The sequence below is a fragment of the Mesoplodon densirostris genome, chromosome 8 (genome assembly GCF_025265405.1).
Source record: "Mesoplodon densirostris isolate mMesDen1 chromosome 8, mMesDen1 primary haplotype, whole genome shotgun sequence".
Classification (NCBI taxonomy): Eukaryota; Metazoa; Chordata; class Mammalia; order Artiodactyla; family Ziphiidae; genus Mesoplodon; species Mesoplodon densirostris.
The window spans coordinates 56,607,397-56,631,407 of NC_082668.1; the positions used below are offsets into that span (position 1 = coordinate 56,607,397).

Genomic DNA, 24,011 nt, shown 5'->3' on the forward strand with positions numbered 1-24,011 from the left:
AACAGTGAGAGGCCCGCATACCGCAAAAAAAAAAAAAAAAAAAAAAAAAAAAAAGAAGTTTAAGTGGCAGTTAGTTTATGTTTTCAGTTTTTAAACATTTTTAACAATTACTTTAGCCAGAACCCCTGAATTTGTCCACAAACACCATGGGTCCAATTAGCTTATCTTCAAAAGCATCTTTTCAATAGACAATTGGCTAAGAAATAAAGAAGACAACATTCAAAATGTGTACCCCTATCCCATTTTGGAGGCATTTAGTGAACAAGAGTCTGTCTTGCATACTAAGCAGGCAGGTCACAATTGGCCCAGAAGTCCTAAATAATGATGATTTGCCTCCAAAATTTCCCTTATGGTTTTACAATGTTCCGTTTAGACACACAGCAGTCCAGAACCAATACTAATCCAGCAGCATTTTTCAAGTAATTGAGAGTGTTTTTTTCAAAACCAATCTATGCATAATACTGTGATTAAGGTACAGTCAAAGGAATTGAAAGCTTAACAAAACCTTACCGAAACGAGAGTCTGCACGAAATCAAGAAGATCACAGAAATATTTAGTATTGTATCTCATTTTCTGTTAAAACTTTCAAAAGCTATTTAACACAAAAAGCTTTAAACATGAAAAGGGCAGTTGAAGTCTTGATTTTTGTTCTGAAAATTTTCATTCTTAAAATATTACACTGGTGGTGCAGTGGTTAAGAATCTGCCTGCCAACGCAGGGGACACGGGTTCGAGCCTTGGTCCGGGAAGATCCCACGTGCCGTGAAGCACCTAAACCCATGCGCCACAACTACTGAGCCTGTGCTCTAGAGCCTGCAAGCCACAACTACTGAGCCTGTGAGCCACAACTACTGAGCCCGTGAGCCACAACTACAGAAGCCTGCGTGCCTAGAGCCCGTACTCCGCAGCAAGAGAAGCCACCACAATGAGAAGCCTGTGCACCGCAACGAAGAGTAGCCCCCGCTCGCCACAACTAGAGAAAGCCTGCTTGCATTAACAGAGACCCAATGCAGTCAAAAAAATAAAATAAATTTATAAAAAAAAATTACACTAACATGAAAAATAATTTGAATTCTCCACATACGAACCATATATCTTCTATTCAAAAATGTTTATACTTCATTTCTTTACTAAATATCGCGTGATGTCTGATCCATGCTTTGATGCTAGAGATCGTCTTCTCATCTGACTTCTTTCCTTGGCCTGTCTCGCAGTTCTCTAAGAGTTAAAAAAAAAAAAAAAAAAAAAGCATGTGTACACATGTTAAAAAAAAAAAATACTGGCTACAGAAACTCAAAAACTCTTTGTATTCTGTTAGTGTTAAAAAAATCTACATTATCAACACACTCATTTACCAGTGCTTTGCAATTAGGGGGTTACTAAGCCACAAGCAGAGGACTCCAGTAGCTCTGAGGTCGTAGGTTCACTTAGGACCAGATGCTGAGGAGAAAATGCACAGCTTTGGGGGCTGTCTTGCTACCCAGTGATATGGTAAATACCTCATTTGGGGACTAGGGGAGGCTGTGATTCCCCTCACCCACATGGCAAGTTCCCAGAATGCAGTGTGTGCAGGGCCCACCCACCTCCTGTTCTCTGGGCTCTGAAGCCTTTCCCAACACAACAGCCAAGCCAATGCAAAAAACCAAAACGAGATAGAACAGAACTGGATTCTTCTGCTGCTCCAACAAAGTTTTTCATAAGACTCTGAAAAAGTGATTACAGAAGGTGCAGCATTCTCTTTTGCTATATCTTCATTTTCTTATAGGTCTTGAATGTGCTAATAATTTGCACAGCTGAGAAATCACATGACTTTTATTCCCCAGCTGAAGTCCATGTACATGTGAAGTGATCCAGGTGGAAGGGGTAAGGAGAGAAAAAAGGTTAAAACTAGAAATAGGGCTTCCCTGGTGGCGCAGTGGTTGAGACGCCTGCCGATGCAGGGGACACGGGTTCGCGCCCTGGTCCGGGAAGATCCCACATGCCGCAGAGCGGCTAGGCCCGTGAGCCATGGCCGCTGAGCCTGCGCGTCCAGAGCCTGTGCTCCGCAACGGGAGAGGCCACAACAGTGAGAGGCCTGTGTACTGCAAAAAAATAAAATAAAACTAAAACTAAAAAAAAATCCCTGCTTATGAGATGATCCTGTTTATGTAAATATTATGTTTGTGAAGAAATTGAGGAATCTGAAATATTAAAAGGAGGCTAAGAAAGTGCTCATATGACATGAACACTGGCAAAGGATCTGAACAGTTCTGAAAGTGTAGGACTTCCCTGGTGGTACAGTGGTTAAGACTTCACGCTTCCAACGCAAGGTGCATGGGTTTGCTCCCTGGTCGGGGAACTAAGACCCCATATAGCGCATGGCACGGCCAAAAAATGAAAGAAAAAAAAGTGTAAATACAACTGATTAGCATTTTTACAAACATCTGGGTCTTTTGTAAACACAATAATTCTTCTCTCACCACGTGGGCAATAACAAGTGCAGTTAAACGGGCACTCCCGTTCACTGCCGGGGTGGAAGGAGCGTATATGAGCGTAGTCCTTTGGAAAACAGCTTTTATCTCCTACAGTCTCAAAAATATCTAAACACTTGACTCAGTGATTTTTACATCTGAGAGTCTATCTTAAGGAACAACCTCAAAATGTAAAAAATTGTATACAAAAAAAAGTGGCTGGCAGCATTGTGTATATGCACCAAAAAATGTAAACAACTTCAATGTTCATCAGTATGAGAATGGCTGAATAAACCACAGTAGAAATGTATTCAATAAGACACTATGCAGCCATTTCAGATGATAAACACTGAATGCTTATCATGCGAATGGGAAAATGCTTAAATGTTGCCATACCATAACTAAAAAAAAAAGCTAAAAAAAAAAAGTTGGATACAAAGTTGCATATTGAATGTATGCTTCCTTCTAAGATTATATCTCAAGAGGCAGATCCTATGACCTTTTGCTGAACTGCCTGTTAAAAATTCATCCTAGTTGACAGACAATATTATGTCATTCTTTTCCTCTCCTCTTAAGCAATAGGTAATTGCTCCAAGATGTACCAAGGTTAACAGGTTTCACATTTAGGTCAGCAGTGTAATGTCTGCATGTTGAACTGAGTTGGTCCTAGAGATAATTTATTAATGTTCGCAGATATTTCAGGGCATATTTAGCTGCAGATGCAAACATATGTCACTGTCCCCATTTACTAAACTTCTAGTTTGAGGATCTGGATCTTTTCAAGACTATGCAATATGTAAGTTGTATTCATTTTCTTCTAGGTGGTGGTGAACATTTCCTGGTCCTAGAATGAATAGAAAGGGAAGCAGTTTCTTTTTCATCTGTGACTGAGAACTTGCACAGGCCCCAAGAGAAAACTCAAGTGTTAAGTGATGAAAAGAATAAAATACATCTCGGATCCCAGACTAGGGATATAGATTCACACACGTAATCTTCCACACCTGTATGCATAATTTTCAATTTGAGATCTCAAGATGGAGTCAAATGTGTCTGCGAGCTTCACTGACCTCTTTGTGACAGATTGTGCAGAGGGTCTGCAGGTTGTCCAGGGAGCACTGTCCTCCTCCGCCAGACACTGGCTTGATGTGGTCCACCTGCCAGAAATGCCCTTCCCCTGGGTTTCTTATCATTTCATTAAGCTGCAATAAGAACACAAGATCAGCAATTTTCAACATACACTGTGGGAACTGTTGGGTTTGCATTGTGCAATCATGTTCACACAGCAGAATCACAGGGAAAAATACATTAGGATGGTTTTTTTATAGCTTTTATTGTGAGTAGGAAAAACCCTCTAGGTTAGCAATTTGAAAGCAATAAAAAATATGTTTCTGAAAAAGGTTTTTCCCCCCCTTACCTAACTCATTTTGAAAAAATTACAAGCAAGTATAAAATACCAAGCCTTCTGACAGACTGGGAAAAATCAGTTGCTTCTGCACCTTTGAGCTAGTTTATATAGTCACTAAAACAAAACTGAGAAAAAAATAAGAACAGATTGGAAATGAAAAACTTATGAATATTACTGACTCATACAGTCTTTTAATTGTTGACCTAAATGCATTTGTTACTATACCAAAGACAGTTTAATATTAATAGTGATCACCCAGAACTTTTATGCTATTACCTGGGAACCTCCTAAGTTACATGGACTGGGATCAAATTTCTAGAACAAATCTCTGTAGCTTGCATATTTGGAATAAACAAAGATGTTCATTTAAAGCAGCCACTATTTAGGCCAGTCGGTATATGCATACTTCATATTTAACGAATAATAAACCTACATTCAAACGGGATGTATTTTAGCATTTTATCTGAGGTAGTAAAACCAGCTCACAACATAGCAGTGTAGAGTTGTTTAAATATCACAAAGACGAGTGTGAAGACGATATTATAATATCTTCCTTGTTCCTTGGTCTTGAACAAGGAAGATATTATAATCAACTTCAAGGCTGCTGCCATGGGAAACTGTGACGTAGCTCTAAAGTGCTTTAGGAAAGTTGTCAGGCCCATGGATGGCTCAGGCACCTTAAGAGCAGTGTCTGGCCCAAGAGCAGCCCCAGGAAGCAGCGAATTGGAGCAGTAGCCTTTGTCGACCTTAACTCTGTTACAGATGGACTGACTTTCTCTTCTATACTGAACTTCCCAACTTCTGTTAGAAGATATATAATGATTTTTATTTTTGAGGTTGGCATTGTTGGAGGAGACTTCATATGGCAGTCTTGTGCATCAAGCAAATGGCATATTCTTGGGGAAAAAAAACTCATTTTGGCTCTGTCTTTTGTAACCGATTCTTTTGTGCCAAGCAGTCTCCATTCTGACAGATTCTGTGATCCAGAAGGTGCTTCTTTATTCTTCCCAGTAATTCGGAATCACTTGGGGCCAGTCTTCAACATCCTAAACTCACCTCCAGAAAGAATCACTCCCTCTCCCACTGGTCATTCCATCTGGGCCCTGTGGGGCTCCTGATTCTCTGAACGCTTCTCTTTTAGATGTATACTGTGTTACTTCTGCATTCTTGGACAGACTGCTTTCAAGATGTTCTTGAGTCATTTCATTGTGTGTCTTCCGGAAGCCTCCACATGCAGGCAGCAGCCAGTAACTGGAGTCTGGCTGACATCTCCGGGATGGGTGTGACATGTCCCTCACCAGTTAGACCAAAGGATCTTTCAGGAACTCTGGATAACATTAGGGGAAGAGTGTATTTCCCTAACAAATTCATGCTAATACATCCTTGCAGAAATGCTTATTAATTCTGTCATGATTCAGCAATACTAGGTAAATAAAAATATAAGATTTGACTACCTGGCTGGAACTTATCCAATATTTTAGCAGACGGAGAGTGATTCTTTTCAAAACTAAGCTCACTACAAAATTACATATTTTGCTCTAGTTTGAAATTTAGTACTTATTAGATCACAACACTGGAAATCGAACTGAGTTTTGGGAGTCAAAGTAAATACTGAGAATAGTGTGCTAAGAATACTATTTTTGTCATGAATTACCTTTTACCATGGGATAAACATATATAAGTTCTCTTCTCGTTGTAATAACTACATTTTGGGGGTTATCTGTTTACCCCTTGTCGTTCACTATCAACACCATGAAAAGTGGAACAAGCAAACCATAAGTGCCTCTCAATGCAATGTACCATCTGTTAAGGTCTCTTCCCAAAATAATCTCGTCAGAATCTAATTAAACCTCTGGATCTCATAACCATTATTCAGGAAATCAGGGGGATAGAGAAACATGTCAGACAACATCATGAGGATACAGGGAGACAAATCCAGAATGTGGGAAATCCTAAAGGCAAATGTAACAATTTATGGTGTAGAAAAGGGATGGGGTGATATTACAGATTATATGGAACATAAAAGGCGTAATGACCAAATGCAATGTGGGGGTCATATTTTGATCCTAATTTGAAGAAAGCAATTGTAAAAAGACATTTCTGAGAGAATATGGGAAACCAAACACGGACTTATAATTGCGGAATTATAATTGTGTTGGGTGTGATAATGGATATTGGGATATTTAAAAGAGAGACAGACCTATGATAAACCATAATGGAAAAGAATATTAAAAAAAGAATGTATGGGGCTTCCCTGGTGGCGCAGTGGTTGAGAATCTGCCTGCCAATGCAGGGGACACGGGTTCGAGCCCTGGTCTGGGAAGATCCCACATGCCGCAGAGCAACTAGGCCCGTGCGCCACAACTACTGAGCCTGTGCGTCTGGGGCCTGTGCTCCGCAACAAGAGAGGCCGCGACAGTGAGAGGCCCTCACACCGTGATGAAGAGTGGCCCCCGCTTGCCGCAACTAGGGGAAGCCCTCGCACAGAAACGCAGACCCAACACAGCAAAAATAAATTAATTAATTAAAAAAAAAGAATATATATATGTATAACTGAGTCACTTTGCTGTACAGTAGTAATTCACACAACATTGTAAATCAACTATACTTCAATTAAAAGAATAAATAAATAAATAATAATAGAAAGAAAAAGGGGGGGGAAGGGAGAAAGGAAGTCTTTATCTGTGAGACATACATAATGAAAGTATTTAAGGGTGAAATGAAACGCTGTCTGGAATTTGGTTTAAAATAATTCCAGGAGAGAGAATTGAGGCGAGGGACAGATGAAGATGAATGGCAAAATGTTGATAACTGTTAAAGTTGGGTGATGGGTATGTGGGTCCATCATTCTCTCTACTTTTGTATATGTATTTGAAAATTCCCATATTAAAAAGTTTAAAAAAAGAAAGTTAGTGAGTCAGTATTCATCACTCAGTGCAATGTTGCCTTCTATCAGTCACATGATTATAATTTACCTGTTCTAATGGGAGCTTTGAGGTCCAGGTAACATCCAGAAGATTCTTCCTCTGACTTTTAGGGGCATCTCTCAGACGTAAAAAGAGTTCTTGTGCATTCAGATTACATAGCTGACACACGCCATGTTCAATTTCAAATACTTTGGCTCGCAGGTAACTGTTATTAGATCGAATCCAAAACTCCTCCTGACATTTCAGAGAGCAAAACCGTGAATCCCAAGCATTTGCTTTATGCTCTTGCTTACTTTGGCAAGTGGGTTGCTGACAGCGAAGGCAAAGTGGATTTCCTTCATTATCCACAGCTTGCAAATAGCCTTTGGATGTAGAAGGTTTCACAGTGAGATCAGCTTGGGCTGTGCCCGGGTTTAGAAATGGGACACAAGCTCCATCTTCAAAAAATTCTCTAGAATGAGCAAAATATTGATTAGGTTAACTAATGAAGGCTTACTCTATTCTAAGTAATTTTTACTTCATTTAAAGGTCTTCAAAGTTTCTATACTGATAAACAGTAAACATGGGGCCCACAGATTTTGTGATTCAGTGTGGAAATGAAATAGCTATAGTCGGCACTCTCTATTCCACGGCAAGTAAAAGAAAGAATGTTGTGTTCAAAAAAATAAAGTTGCAAACAAATATGCTGCCTCTCTTGGGAACTTAGATGTCTTCAAGTTACACACTCAGACTCCTGAGAAGGAAAATGAGAAGTTAGAAAATGCTTCTTCAGGCTGGGAAAGGACAGGGTGATGGAAAACCTCAGCTAAAGTTAGTGGCTACCCTGCTTTCTAGATGTGTCAGGTCACACACCTCATTAGGACCAAGAGGCCGTTACCAAGGCTTCCAGGAACACTCTCTTCCGGCCTCTGCTGGCCTTCAGGAAAAAGATCATTCGTATCCATTAAGTGACAGAGCCAGGGAGTGAACAGTGCTGATAGGAATTAGAACAGGAGACTTGCTAAATATGCACCTCCTATGGGTAAACTCTGAGTCGACAGAATTAAAATTAGAGATGAAACATGGTAGGACATAAACTCCATTTGTTAGAATAAAAGGAAAAGGTACTTTACTCAGTTTTGTTGAAAAGTCCTACATGGGAAGTACAATAGCTGCTTTGCTCAATTTCCATGGCTGTTTGTTAGAGTGTTAAAAGAAAAACTTTTCATGATAGTAAGAACTCAAGGCTGGGGGGCAGAGCCCGGATCGGACCTCAGCTCTCCTGGCATCTAGTGGCCTGGGGCAGGTCACGTGACCCACCTGGTCTCAGGATCCTTCTTTACCTCTAATTTCTAAGATGAGGGCATCAGGAGCCTCACAGGGTTGCTAAGAGGATAGAAGAGCTATTACATTATAAAAGCTTTTTGTAACCTGTAAAGTGGCCACACAAAGGTAAAGTATTATTACAAAAATGAAAGCATACATTTAAAGGAATAGTCTTAGTACTACTATGCCCGACAAGTAAAAAAAAACCCTTACTTTGTAGAAGGGCCCCCTGGCCTGGACCCCTTTGCAATCAGACGGACATGGCCCCCATCACTCTTCACCTTGTCCACTGAGGCTACAGCAACATCTTCTTTGGTTACGTATCTAAAACAAATACATGTGAAGTAGATTTCCTCTCTCCTATAAGAGTTTCTCTATTTCATGTTCACATTTCTCCTTGTGAAAGCAATAGGGGAAAAAGCAAAATATGTGTCTATTCATTGTGCTAATACTTAAATTAGGGAATGGAATTTTTTCCCTCTATATTGGTCTCCACATGTAGGAAACACATCTCTCTGTTCCAAATTAGTTTTCTCAAGATTTATTTTTCTAAGAAATTCAAGAGTCATTCAATATCCTTTGGACAAATTTTCACTTAGGGGAAAAAAGGCGTGGGTGTAGGAGTAAGAAATGATCAAATACATGCACCACTGACAGCCGTTAAGTAAACTGCTTGCCAAGCTGTGCAGAAAATATCTTATCTGCATTTTCACCTCCCTATTGGTCTTCTCTTCAAGGCTCCTCACATCACCTTAATCAGTTATAACAGTGTATTCAGATAAAGTGATTCTCTTTTTAGTTAACTAGGTTCAATCACATTGTCTATAATCTTCAGGTTGTTTCCATTATTATCAGCTCATATACAGTTTATGGAATCTTCCACTGAAATAAAGCCACTCTTGATGTGGGATTCAGAACGTATTACACAACACTGTCAATACCACATAATGGTTTAGGGACTGGAGGTAAAGAGGAAAGTTATTCCAATTAAAGGTGACGGGGGAATTTAAGCAGGTGAAATGCAATTACCCAATTAATTCCTTCTAATTAGCATGGCCTAGTTTCTCTAGTAGTTTACACCTATTGCAATTTTCTTTAAAAATTACTTTAAACATGCATTTTTTCATATTCTCAAATACTTCTTCATTTGGTAACTTGACAATAAAATTCAAGTTAAATCACAATGGAATTGTGCAGTTACAGGTAAAATTTTAGAAATTTGCTTTTATGTTCTTGAAGTAGATTTAGTAATTAATAGATTTCCTCCTTTTTATAAAGTAGTTTATTAATTTTTTGATGAGGTGATACATGCACATATTTCACAATTTTAAAGGCACGCACTGCTTTATATGGTGAACAGTGTTTCCCTTCCATTCCCATCCTTTTCTCCCCCCCTTCCCCAAACTATCTCTGTTGCCAGTTTTCAATACATCCTTTTAGAAATAGTTCATTTTTTATGTGTATAGGTGTATAACTTTTATTTCTTTCTTTGTATTTTTATGGACATACAATTCACATACCATAAAATTTACCATTTTCAAGTTTACAATTCAGTGCATTTTAGTATATTCATAAGGCTATACAACCTTCACCACTATCTAATTCCAGAACATTTTTATCACCCCAAAAAGAAACCCATAGTCATTAGCAGTCACTCCCCATTATACTTTTTTTTTTTTTTTTTTTTGCGGTACGCAGGCCTCTCACTGTTGTGGCCTCTCCCGTTGTGGAGCACAGGCTCTGGACACGCAGGCTCAGCGGCCATGGCTCACGGGCCCAGCCGCTCCGCGGCATGTGGGATCCTCCTGGACCGGGGCACGAACCCGTGTTCCCTGCATCGGCAGGTGGACCCTCAACCACTGCGCCACCAGGGAAGCCCCCCATTATACTTTTTATTTTTAAAAACAAATGGTGGCATAATATACACACTAATCTTCACCTTGCTCTTTTTACCTAAACATACATCTTGGAGATCTTTCCATATTAGCACACATAGAATTGCCCTATTTTTTTTGAATGGCTGCATGTTATTTCATCATTTCGACAAACCATATGATGTATCTTACCAGTCTCTGATTAATGTCCATTTAGGTTGTTCTAGTCTCTGCTATCACAAACAATGCTGCAAAAAAATCCCCATCCCAAATATCCCTATTTTCTACACAAGAAGTATCTGTAGAATAAATTTCCAGAAGTAGAATTGCTGGGTCAAAGATCTTGGGTGCTTTAAATTTGGACAGATTTTGACAAATTGTTCTCCTCTGGTTTTATACAAATTTATATATCCACCAGCAATGGAGAGCCCCTGTTTCCTCATACTTTCACTAGCACAAGGTATATCAGTTAAAAACATCTCTGCTAATGGCGATAGGTATCTTGTTATAGCTTTACATTTGCATTTCTCCTGTTAGAGGAAGGATGACTATCTTTTCACATGTTGGCATTTCTTCTTGTGTGTCTTTCTTAAAGCGAAAAAAAGAATCACAGTGAATTCTTTAAGTATTCTTTAACTTGCCCTTTTAGCTCCTAAATTCCTTCCCCCCTCCTGTCTTCAACGATTTCATCCCTTGACAAAAGCACTTTGATAAAGTATTCCAGCATATTCTAAAAGAACTCAAATGCTTCTAGCTTTGATGGGCAATGGGATATTAAGCCTTGCCTCAGGTATTATTCAATGTTTAAAAGCTTAGAAACTTAATTTAGTAACTTTAAAAGATGCTAAGAAATCTGGGACTTCCCTGGTGGCGCAGTGGTTGGGAGTCCGCCTGCCAATGCAGGGGACATGGGTTTGAGCCCTGGTCCGGGAAGATCCCACATTCTGCAGAGCAACTAAGCCTGTGCACCACAACTACTGAGCCTGCGCTCTAGAGCCCACGAGCCACAGCTACTGAAGCCCACGTGCATAGAGCCCGTGCTCCGCAACAAGAGAAGCCACCGCAGTGAGAAGCCCGCGTACCACAATGAAGAGTAGCCCCCGCTCGCCACAACTAGAGAAAGCCCGTGTGCAGCAACAAAGACCCAATGCAGCCACAAATAAATAAATTAATTAATTTAAAAAAAGATGCTGAGAAATCTATTCAGAGATTTAAGAACTAAAACTAACCAGAGGTTACTTCCTATGAGAGGTTTAAGTACAAATTTTTGGAAACCACAAGAAATGGATCAATCAACCCCAAAGTGGGTTGCTGGCAACTTTTCAAACGTAGCTGAGTTACCAATATTTAATTTTCCATTGAGTTTTGCTAAGAAGTTCATGTAAGCATACCAACTTTCAAAAGGATTATGGTAAATCCGAATTTTGACAGATAGGGAAGGAAGACTGTTGTCTACTCAAGTAATTCCTGGATGGGGGTGATCGGAAGAGATGGCAAGTTATGCAATAAAAGAGGAGTGAGTTGGAAGGTGGCCTGAACCAATGAGAAGAGTGGTGGGCTCGGGACTTCCCTGGTGGTGCAGTGGTTAAGACTGAGCTCCCAATGCAGGGGGCCCGGGTTCGATCCCTGGTCAGAGAACTAGATCCCACATGCATGCCATAACTAAGGAGCCCGTCTGCTGCAACCAAGACCCAGCACAACCAAAAAAAAAAAAAAAAAAAAAAAAAAAAGAAAGAACAGTGCTGGGCTCTAGGCTGTTGACTTGCTTTAGAGATAAGCTGTGGCTAGAGGATAAATTTGGCCTTCTAAACCCACAGGTTTCCAAGTGAATCAGACCTGCCCTTTGACAAGTGGAAACCCACTTAGGAACCTAAACAATGGCTGGTGATCTTGGCTTCTATTTATGTTTAAGAGTGAGCTGCTCAAAAGCTGACTACAAACTCAGCTTGGATGCAGCCTGCAAATGAGTGGATGCCACGAGGATAATCAGGTTGGGAGTTCTAGCCATTGCTTTTGGGAGAATTCCTGAAAATTAGTATATATGTATCTTTATTCTGAAGCCATTCCATCTTTTCAGAGATGAATCCTCTAATCTCATGCCTAGACAGTAAAACGTGGCTGTTGGTATGGCAGCTGAGCCAAGAAAGGGACCTGAGGAGTGTAGTTTCCAGTATAACGCCTCTCCCTTTATCTCCACTGAGGCTGTTGTTTCCAAGACTGGTGCCTCTCTCGTTCAGTTTCTCTATAGAGGACAGTGGGAAGGCAAGGCATCCAATGTCTAACTGCTCCTCATATAGACTTCCAATCAATGCTGTTGGGTAGCCCCATCTTTCATACCTGCTTTCAGAGAGACACAGTTACTCCAGTTTACTGAGACCTACTGGGGTTCTACAGCCAGAATCAGCATGCTTCCTCAAAGCATCCCCCTCTGCAGGTGCACATGTTTCATTTTCATGGCTCTGCTAAGTCCATGTCCCTGGAGCCCCCTCTCTCCACCTCTCTTTCATCAGTGACCAAGGTCTCTAGATCTACCTCTGTAACACCTCTCTTTACTCTCTTTCCTCCATTCCCATTTCTAATGCCTCAATAAGAGCCCTCATCTTTTTTTTTCCAGGTCTACTGTAATAGTCTCTTAACTTCTGTGGTAAGCAGAATTTTAAAGATAGCTTCCTAGGAGTCCTGTCCCCTGGTATTCAATTGAACACTTATCTAGGTAATGCTGTAAAGGGATGCTGCAGATGCAATTAAGGTTACGAATCAGCTGACCTTAAGACAGGGAGCAATTCAAAGCATGAGAAGGATTTCACACACCACTTCTGATCCTGAGATGTAGGGGCCCATGTGCTAGAACTAAAAAGAAGCTGAGAGTGGCTCCCAGTCGACAGTCAGCAAGGAAACCTAAGTCCTACAACCACAATGAACTGAATTCTGTTAACAACCTGAACGCGTGGGGAAATGGATTCTTCCCAGACTATCAGTAAGAGCCCAGCCGTCTTTTTCTCAGACTTACAAAATCCAGAGCAGAGAAACAAGTAGAGCCAACTCAGACTTCTGACTTAAAAACTGTGAGATAATAAATCTGTTGTTTTAAGCTGCTAAGTTTGTGGTAATTTGTCACGGCAGCCACAGGAAGCTAATGCCACTTGTCTCCCTTTGAGTCTTGCCCTTTCAATCTAATCTTCCAACTGCTGCCAGAGTGAGCTCTTAAAAATACAAATCTGATTATTTACTCTGCTGCTTGTTCACACAGTTTTATCTTTAATATATCACCTACATGTATTTTTATAAATAACACTGTGTGTCTGACTTGGTTTTATATTGATTTTATGACTTTTGCTTTTACACCTGACCAGCCGTCTTTCTTAGGTGGTGCTTCCATGTCTGCCAGAGAAGAAACAATGGGACACACTGTAAATTCAGTTAGGAAGGGTATTATGATCATGTAAAGAGAAGACCAATACTTCAACCAAGACTATGGTTATAAAAATGAAAAAAGGAGAGGACTGGAAGAAGTATTGAGAAAAATAAAATAGGCATCGTGTTTTTTGTTAAGTGTGTGTGTATATGTATGTGTAGGTTTGTGTGTGTATGTATAAATACACACATATATTTTTAATGTATTTTTTACATAAAGTAATACACACTCATGGGAAAATTCAACCAGTATAGAGTTGAGGCGATAGTCCAAAACTGGCAGCTCATGGATATATCCAACTAGTCAAAAGGCTTTATTTGACTCTTACAGTGTTTTATTTTTTAATCTGAATTTGAGTGATGTTAGATGGGTACTTTCTAATTTGCTATAGTTCCGCTCCCTACCCCATCCTTTTCTAGTTTTACACCTGATCTCATTCATTCATTTACAGTTCCTTGCTTTGTTTTTACTCACATGAGTTTGTAATCCCAGCAAAAAGTATATAAAGTCCCTACTATCTCCACAAATCCTCTAATCGTACGGTGTAGAGTAAAACTTCTCAACAGTGCACTAGTGACGTTTTGAAATCAGTAACTATTTGTTTGGTCCTGTTCACTGCAGAATTTTTAGCAATATCCCAGCCTCTACCCACTAGATGTTCCCAGTTGTATCCCCTAATCGTGACAATCTAAAAATGTCTCACAAGATTGCTACCCAGAGAAGAAACTGCCCCTGTTTGAGAACAATGTCCTAGAGAAACCTCTGATACGTGTTTCTAAGGTATCCTCCCCGACACTTACTATGTCAATGATAGCAATTATATGTTTGTGTCTCCATCCTTTTTTATACTTATTTTTACCCTTAACGATTTATCACAAACATCGTTCCTTGTTCTCGCATATGAATATACCACAGCCCTATTTTGAAACAGCTGAAGAGATTTTCACAGTATTGCAATATAATGTATTTAACCAGCTGCACCCCTTCACATAGCATTGATGGATTTTTTTCACCTGTGTGCATGGAAAAAGCTAGAGATCATAAAATGATGGAATGCGAGGATGAAGAGAGATTACAGGTATATGGAGACAGTAAGAGCTAAAAGAAGGGGCTTTTTCTGCCAATGCTGCTGTTTGGTTTGGTGCTTTGTGATCTCTTCCAAAGCAAGAGTTGGGGTGTAGAATGGCTGACTGCTTTTCCTGTGAGTCTTTGCTTCATGCTGAAAAAGAGTCTACAGAGCATGGGGATTTCAGATCACACAAGGGGATGTCTGAGTGAGGCAAAGATGATTATGATGCCAAGAAAGGAAAGGTAGTGTACAGAGATTAGAAAGGGACCTATAATGATAAAGGCAAAACAGTTACAAATGTGAGACTTTTTTTTTTTTTTTGCAGTACGCGGGCCTCTCACTGTTGTGGCCTCTCCCGTTGCGAAGCACAGGCTCCGGACGTGCAGGCTCAGCGGCCATGGCTCACGGGCCCAGCCGCTCCGCGGCATGTGGGATCCTCCCGGACCGGGGCACGAACTCGTGTCCCCTGCATCGGCAGGCGGACTCTCAACCACTGCGCCACCAGGGAAGCCCAAATAGGAAGCCCTATTACTTTGTTTCCAACCATGGGCATGAAAATTGTTACCTTCTGCCACTTGCCTGGTAGTACATCAAACAGAACCAGCTCCCATGCTGCATGGCACCCAAGATTCACACTCCAAGAATGAAGGGCAGATGGGGCCCAGAGGTAGGCTCCACTGTTGTATCAGGGAAATGTTTTCCTCTTGTTAACCAGTAGCGCAGGCTGGGCAGGTCACAGGTCAGATCAACCTGGGACTCTGGCCTCTCTCTTGATGAGTAGGACACATAGTGAGCAAGATCCGGACAACTTGAATCTTTTCCAGCAGATATGATCAAATTCACAAAATATCTTAAGCTGTCATTTTATGTATAATTTTCTCTTAACTCATCAGGATTTCATTAGTGGTTAATAAAATGCCTTAGACCCTCCTGTAGAAATAACTATGACAAGTAATAAAGTACAAAATGAAGAAAGACAACTCATACCTTTTGGTACTGTTTTGTTTGGTTTGCTGCTTTGTGATCTCTTCCAGAGCAAGAATTGGGCTGCAGAACAGCTGTCCACTTTTCCTGATTATCCTTTGCTTCATAGCAGTTAGACTACTCCATTCTCGAACAAACCTCAAAATCTGGCAGAAAATGAGATCATGAAAAGAGTGTACAGCTCACCAGGCATCTTCCTTTGAAAGTGAGGCTACTTATAACATCTGAAAACTGATGTTTTATTATATCCCCCAAATAGGCTTTGAGTTTCACAGTTTAAGGCTTTCTTCAATTTGATGCAGTTTTCCTATCTTTATTGTGAACTGTCTATGGCCAGTTCCACATAGGCCTCGTTTAAGCCATAGACGCTCTAAAGGCACCCTTCAGGACACTCAGCCTATGTCTTTAATGCACAGAGAGACCAAACGTGGTCTGGCTGTTGGAAGGACACACCCCACCAGTGGCCGAGGCAAAACTGGCCTTAGGGACAGTGGGTCTTGTGGTGGTGACAGTCACAGTGCAACATCTGAGCATCGCTTGTACCTGACTTACCTAAATTCTCACAGGAAAGAAGCCATCAATAATAAATCTGGCACATTTTATTAGGGTTACCATTACTCTTAATTATTGGTCAGTTATAGGTAATTGGCTATTTTCTGGCAATCTGAGAATCAAGATTACATGACACCAAAGAAAATAGCTCATGGCTACCTCTTCCTTTGAGACAGGTGCAGCCAACCAAGGGCAATGTTTCATTTCCGCTCAAAGGGCAAAAACATAATCACTATTTTCTTGTAAAAAGTGGTACGCTGCATGCTGGCTCAGCCCCTGCGATGCTGACCCTTCTTAGCAGCGAAGATAAATCAGCCACAGATGAGAACTAAGGCCTCCCCAGCGGGTATGTGGCCTGCGGCTGCACACAGATGCTTGCAGCAACGAATGGAGTCACCCCACGTGGTATTATCCCTGCTCTCAGAGCTTGTCAGTGTTAGAACTTAACCTACAAAGATAAAAGGTGATTCTGTCAGATACAAACATCACAGTTGCTAATCCTGTGAATGAGAAATTAAATGATGTGAGGATGATTCTATACACAGAAACAGCAACCCTAGGTATGATCATTTGCCAAGGAAACAGATTTCATGTTTATTCTTAGCACCGGGGTAATTCACAGGCACTGCCTGGACGGATTAAAATGCAACCAGTGACTTGACTCTGCAACGGGCCACAAAGCGCTCTGCTTTTATTAAACTCAAAAAAGGTCGTTAAAATTACTCAACAAAGTTTCATTTAGAACAAACGCGCAGGACTGTTCTTACCAGAGAGCGATTTTGTTTCAGCTGAAAGCTTGCTGGTAAATCTTCCCAAAGGTCTAATTTTATATCCAAAGGAATGAAATTACAGTTCATCTGGTTTCCATCCTGATTATAGATTAGGAAGGCATTATTAATCCATTTTGTCTGTAGGCACTAATAATTATTTTAAAAGTAAAGAATTCTATTACGGCATCGCATGCCCAGTCTCCTAAAAGATAAACTGAGGCGGCTCATTCTAGACAAGATTCCACCCACACAGCTCCCCTGAAAGAACTCTGAGTGGAGAAGGAGGGCCAGGCCTCACGCCCTCTGGGTGTCCCCACTGCATTCAACCTTAAGGGTAAACGATCCCATGCAGAGGGGTGTGGTCAGTCAAACACCAGGTTTAAACATCAAGTATTTCTTTTACAAAGGGAAAGAAGAATCTTTGTATATGGAAATCTACTGTATAAACAATAGCTGAACCCACATTCTATAGAATTCTCTCAGCCAAAAGGTAATGTTACAGTTCCCATAATCACTTTGGGAAAAAAAAAACATATAAAAAGTACTTACATAGTGATTAAAAGTTTAGATATGTAATTGTTACTCTAAACTCTGCATTAGACACGGGATTCTGGCTGAAATGAACAGTTCTTTAGAGGTATACTATTAACATGACATAAGATGCTAAACATCTGTTACTGCTCTTCCTTTTAAAGGGTGCTCTTTTAGGCACCGAACTAGGGTTTTTATCCAAATTTCTGTTTCTAGATTTTATTTTAGATCTCCTAAGGTAAAAAGGAAAGCTTTCATCCGAACTCTCCTGTAGCTGTGAAAATCCCTGTTGACATTTCATCTGCTTAGTGTCTCGGGTTTAGAAAATTGATTGAACAACATTTCATGGCAAGGGGACATGTAAGTATTTAGAAGAGTCATAAAAATGCACTTGAGACTAGTGCACAGGTGGGGCGTTCGAGCCAGAATGTGGGTCAGGGAGGCCACGGTATTTGCCTGGCGGTGGGCACACTCCACTCTCTACCAGGAGTTTGCAGTTTCTCTCTGGTCTCCACCCAAGGGAGAAACACCTTGATAAGATGATCCAGGATGCAGAGGCTTCACTGAGAGTAAAAAGTTTAAGGGCTTCTGAATTCCTGTATGTGCTCTGCCTGGGGTCCACCTTCCGGCTTCTGGACCTTCCAGCCCCTGGGGGATCCGTTCTCTGTTATTCTCAGATCATGTAGACATGATGGTCTGGGAAGCACAGCCTGGAACTCCCCATATGAGGGGGACAAGGAAGCGCAGGCACTTAGACCTGTCTCTAGGTGAGCAGAGGGGTCCTTGGTGCTCCCCGAGTCTAGAGGTTCCACATGGTGGATCAAGGTCCAAGCCTTTAAGGGGAATGTGTCCTGTCTTCATTCTCAGTATCGCTCTTGGTGGTGGTCCCACAGTAGAGGCTGCCTGGGGCTTCTGGTATTCACGATCCTAACCATCTCTAATCTTCTAGCAGTATCTTCTAATATTCAGTTAGAAATGAAGATTATTACGTGGTACACCATCTATCTGTATCTAATATTTGGTTTAGCAGAAAACCCATAACTGAGTTTGGACAGCTCCAACCTAAGTTATCTTTAAAAAGGCATTCTGAGAATTCCCTGGTGGTCCAGTGGTTAGGGCTCCACATTTCCACTGTGGAGGACAGGATGGGTGAGGGTTCTAGCCCTGGTCAGGGAACTAAGATTCCGCATGCTGTGTGGTACGGCCAAAAACCAAACCAAAACAAAAAGAGGACAAAAAGGCATTCTTTCAATAGGGTGACCCATGAGTGTAAAAACGCACAAATACTATTTTATGATACTTATGAAGATTAGAGTTTGTAACTGTAGAACAAACAAAAGTGTTCATAATCTTAGCAAGTTTTTCTCTCAAACACTCACACTAGTTAATCTCGACCAAAGATTCTCACATCGTCTGCAAGACCCTTTCAGAAGATCCAGAGAGTCACAAGAGTTTTATAATAATAGTACATCATTGGCCTTTTTCACTCTCATTCTCTTATGAATGTACAGTGAAGTTTCCCATGCACAGGCAGATCTAAGAATCCCACTGTCTTCTACTGAGACTTCAGAGGAAATTGCTAAAACTGTAAAACAATGCCACCTTCCTCACTAAACACTGTTTTTGTTTTGGCAGATATAATTAGTTTTCATAAAAATATGCTGCTTCTATAAATATGTAATGGACTTACTCTTAAATGAATATTTTACAGTGTTTCCATTTTAATTTCAAACAGTTAATATCAACAGATATAACCCACATAAACAAAAGCTCTTTGGGTCCTCAACAAATTTTAGGAGTGCAAAGAGGTCCTGAAAAGTCTCAGTGCTGCTAACCGGAGCTATGGCGGGAATCGGAGCAATCATATTATTAAAGCTTCCTAGGGTTTACTCAACACGGATGGGCAGGCTTAGGCTTCTGTAAAGACGCTACTGCTGCTGTAGCTGCAGGATCAGTGCAGGAGCCAACTCTGGGTGAGAGCTCATAACGGCCAGGCACTGCGCTAAGTGCCTTACAGGAACTAGCTTATTTTGTCCTGGCAACAACTCCTCCATATTTTACAGTTGAGGAGACTGAGGCACAGAGAAGTTAAGTACTGTGTCCAAGATTCCACAGTTAGTGACAGATTTGAACTGAGGCGCCCTGGCCCTGAAGTCTACACTCTTAACTACTATGCTGTTTACCTCTCATTGCCTTTAGATTTAACAGAGGAATTTGAAAATTAGCTTTAAGGAGGAAAAGAACTCGATGCCTATCTCATTGCTAATAAAATTAATTATCTCCACTGAAACATGAAAAAAGGAAGCCTTTTGTATGTTTCCAGAATCCACATGATGCTTACCTTAGTATAGACGTGAATCCGGTCAGTGTTCTTACTCGCACAAAACATTAAGGTATCACACACTGGCAAAGTGTCCGTACTCTTCAACTGTTCTAATAAACAAGATAGAAAAGAAAAGAACCTGAAGGCGAATCTGCCCTCTGTCCAAAACAGCTTATTCTAATCTTCTGTGGGTTAGGATGATAAAATGGCTGTAACAAATATATCAACATATTTGACAAAGTACATGTGTCTGGGTGTGAAAGAAAACATGGTAGGCCATCTAAGAGCATACTGGCTTATACGGTAACCAGTTGCTTTGAACTGTTGCTAATGACCCAACAAGAAAAAAAGAAATTCAGCATTCGCTAAAAAGATAAGAGTCAGGCATAAGGGAGAGTTTCCTGCCCCCCAAGAGTCCTTATCGATCTTGAAGGCTTCTAGAATCTATTCCTGTTGCTAGAGAGGGTTTAAGTTAAGACTGAATGAGCACCATTTTGATTATCAGCAGCAATACAGCTATGTCGAGGGCCACTTAAATGACTGACGGCCTATGGCCTGGTGCCTCACATTCACAAAAGGAGATGGGTGGAGAAGCCTCCTTTCTGATAATCCCTCTTTATTTTTCCTTTCTCAGTCCTCCTGACCAATATATTCTGCAAGAGAAATAGGGTTATTCAAGCAGATCTAAATAATAATTACAGTTGGCACTTATCAAGCACTTAAAATGTGCCAGGTACTGTTCCAAGTACATATATTAACACCTCTCAGAAATTAAATAGTGCATTTTACAGAGGAGGAAACTGAGGCACATTAATCTGCCCAAGGCCACTAGTAACAGAGACCAGTAATCTGGCTCCAGAGCCTGTGCTCTTAACCTTTGCCGTAGTTCCTCAGTGACCTTTTAAGGTATTTTTCCAGATCTAGAAGTCTATGATTTGTTTGAGATTCTATTTAGCAATGTCATTTATTTTAATTTTTCTAATCAAGGCATCAGTCACTTTACAAACTTGGATTGTGGATTATTCCCGTATTTCATAAATTCAAAATGTACATTTTTTCCACTCTTTAACATCTCTGAAATTGGCATGTCTTACAGTCAATAATCGTGGCATTTTACAACCATGGTTGGCCAGGTGGCAGTTGTGAGGTAGCTGTCACTGCCTGAGCATAAGCTTAGTCATAACTACGATATCGTTGTTACTTCGACACTACACTTGAGATACAAGCATTGTTGTTACTGAGTATTGAGTTTAATTACCTTTAAAATGTCTTCAAAATGTTTCACTATGGTTTGGGATTGAAATGAAAAGTTATCATGTATACCAAAAACTTGGACACAGAGCAGGAGAGCATCAATTTGTTATTAAAGAAGCAAATATGTATCACCAGAGGAATAACCAGAATTTCTCATTGAGAAATTTCTTATTCTTGCCAAGGAATAACCAAGTGCTTCATGGGACCTAAGAAAGGGAGATCACTGCAAACAGAGAAAGATGTTTTATATTTGAATACTGAAATGTGCAAAAGGGTTGTCTATTACATGCCAAGCAAGGCAAGGGAAGGCAGGAGAAACTGCCAGACCCCTCAGAACAAATGAAAGTGATGTCAAAGCAACAGAGGGTCTTATGATCTGGTCTGGGCTATCATTAATTTATTGTGTCGTAGCTTAATTGACAGAGTTTTTTTTCTTTTTTAATGTACATAAAGTAAGTGCATCTCATAATCACTGTGTCTCCAGATTTGAAGAACTACAGATAATGCATTAATGCTTAAAGATCAGAAGTCATTCTTGGATAAAAAGCATTACGAGAACAACTCCAAGTCAGTTGATATTCTTGGTAGCTAGTAGCTACATTAGGGAACATATTTTTCTTTTCATTGTTTTCATGAAGTATAATTTAATGGTTTGAAACTACAGATAATGCATCTTTTGGAGATAGAGCCATCCTTCCAGACCCGTAGAATTCCAGTTAGAATGAAACCACAGTTCCAGCGTGGTATATACCACTCTGGTTCTAAAAGAGCATATGTGGATAGAAGAAGCATTTGACTATAATGTGCCTTCTCTGTCTTCCTTCTGTTTTTCAAGGAAATTCATGTTAGTGAGTAGACGTGAAGCATATCGCTTTTGTGGCGGTCTCAGCCCAGTGATGTGAGATGTAAAAAAAAAGAGAAGAGGGAATAGGTATGGGGGAATTGCTGGCATTGTCTACTGGATGAGGTCAACCTAAGTTTCACTAGCAGAATAGAATTTTTTAAAGTTTAGTGATTTTTGGATACCAAGGGGGAAAAGGGGGGTAGGGTGGATTGGGAGATTGGGATTGACATACATACACTACTATGTATAAAATAGATAACTAATGAAAACAGACTGTATATGACAGGGAACTGTACCCAATGCTCTGTGGTGACCTGAATGGGAAGGAAACCCAAGGAAGAGGGGATATATGTAAACGTGTGGCTGATTTACTTTGCTGTACAGCAGAAATTAACACAGTATTATAAAGCAAGTATACTCCGATAAATAAATAAATAAAGTCTAGTGATTTTTGAAAAGTATGTGTAAGTAAAGCTAACATATATCTTCATCAAGGGACCAATTTGTAACTAATAATCCAGTATTTCCCTGCCATAGATGGAGAGACTCATGGCCCAGCTGAATGACAATTGCCAGTTGCTGATTCTGGGTCTGAGGTTTAGTTAACTGAGCAGTAGGCTATCCTACAGCAACAGCTTCATCAGCACTGGAGGGACTGTCACAGCAAGAACAAGGAAACTAGAGACAAAGAGTCTGAGTCTACATTGTCTACTTAAAGGCCATTAAAATTAACAGATCTAGGGCTTCCCTGGTGGTGCAGTGGTTGAGAGTCCGCCTGCCGATGCAGGGGACATGGGTTCGTGCCCCGGTCCGGGAAGATCCCACATGCTGCGGAGCGGCTGGGCCCGTGAGCCATGGCCACTGAGCCTGCGCGTCCGGAGCCTGTGCTCCGCAATGGGAGAGGCCACAGCAGTGAGAGGCCCATGTACTAAAAAAAAAAAAAAATTAACAGATCTAAGCAGGATCCATTGTAAGATAGTTTTGGGAAGACCTTGAGGAATTAGAGGAAAGGAAAGCTGAGTAAAGAAGAAAGGAGGATGCCCTGAGCTCAGAAATACTTAAACGAACATTTCTTTTTAGAGCTATGAATCCAACTCTAAATTATCTATGTTTAACAGCAACTACCTTAAAAGAAAAACTGACAATCCATCCCAACCTTTTTGGGGTTGTTATAGTGAGAACATCAACCTGTGGGTTACTATGGTCACCAACTGAGTAATAAAGAAAATAACCCAAAAGTACTCACAATCTTTTGCCAGTTGGCCCATAAAGAGTGATGTATGACGTATAGGCTGGCATTTGCCAACCATCACAGCTATAAATGATGAATGGAAACAACAAAAAAGTAAATAAATCTGAGACACTACATGGCTGGTTCCAAACACAGTCATGGTTCACACAGTCTTGAAATTATTAAAAAAAAAAAAAACCCCTCAAAACCCTAAATATAAAATATGCCAATTAATTGTAGCCATTTAAAAGAAATTCATGTGTGAAGGGTTAATGACCTCCTAAGTGGCTGTTAATAATCTGTCAATCTTACAACAATCCACATGGTCCAAAGGAACCCCCAAACATTAAAACCACCCTCTCACCAGGAGAATGGGCCAGGCTCGGTGGAGGCCGGGCAACAGGCCTGAGATAGTACATGCGGCCACATATGGGTTTAGCTCTCTGTGTAACATCTGAATGTCAGCAGCTCTGCTCTTCCAGCCATCTGGTGTTTATGTATGTAGTTACAAGTAGTTGGTATTTTTAATACAAAAGGGAATACAAGGAACCTGGAACAAGGTAGTAACCGCAAGTCTACTAACAGTATTATGTGTCTACGTATATGGTTATTATTTGGATCCTGGAAATGGAAGCAAGACTTACCATCACCTGGCTGGGGTGCGAGTCTGTCCTCACTCTCAGTTTTTGAAACTTCTTCCTGGCTCTCAGCTAACGGTTCAGGTGCTGAATGTGCAAGGACTTGTTTTTCCCCGTCAGAACTAGTCCATATTTTTTCGGAGGTGTCTTTCCAAGAATCATCTTTCTCGTTTCTGTTTTTATACTGGGTGTGGTGGAGGCTATCTATTTGTAGAACAAATTTGTACAACAAATGAACAAATTAATTTGTTTATTAAAATCAAACAAATAATTTACACTTACATTTAGGTCAAGTCATTGTGTACTCTAAGCCCAATATAGAAAGTAGAGTTAAAAAAAAGTCACAGCTAGGTTTTATAAAAAGAAACAAAGTCAACAATGTTTGTTCTTTCTTTCAAAATATGCCATCGGGAGTCACTAAATACCAAGTACTACTCTAG

At 40.5% G+C, this 24,011-nt stretch overlaps 1 protein-coding gene across 4 annotated transcripts in view; it reads right to left on the bottom strand.

The window, feature by feature from the left end:
• Positions 1–1,012: 1,012 nt before the first annotated feature.
• The window catches only part of ZRANB3 (zinc finger RANBP2-type containing 3), a 263,915-nt gene continuing 240,916 nt past the window's right edge, over positions 1,013–24,011 (bottom strand). For all 4 annotated transcript variants that reach the window (XM_060105906.1, XM_060105905.1, XM_060105907.1 and 1 more), the window contains 8 exons: positions 23,578–23,775; positions 19,623–19,714; positions 16,748–16,849; positions 15,432–15,574; positions 8,300–8,410; positions 6,830–7,232; positions 3,517–3,648; positions 1,013–1,217 (listed from right to left, as the gene is read on the bottom strand). In XM_060105906.1, the coding sequence (XP_059961889.1) occupies positions 1,119–1,217; positions 3,517–3,648; positions 6,830–7,232; positions 8,300–8,410; positions 15,432–15,574; positions 16,748–16,849; positions 19,623–19,714; positions 23,578–23,775 (1,280 nt within the window). In that variant the 3' untranslated portion in view covers positions 1,013–1,118. The remainder of the gene's footprint in view (positions 1,218–3,516; positions 3,649–6,829; positions 7,233–8,299; positions 8,411–15,431; positions 15,575–16,747; positions 16,850–19,622; positions 19,715–23,577; positions 23,776–24,011) is intronic.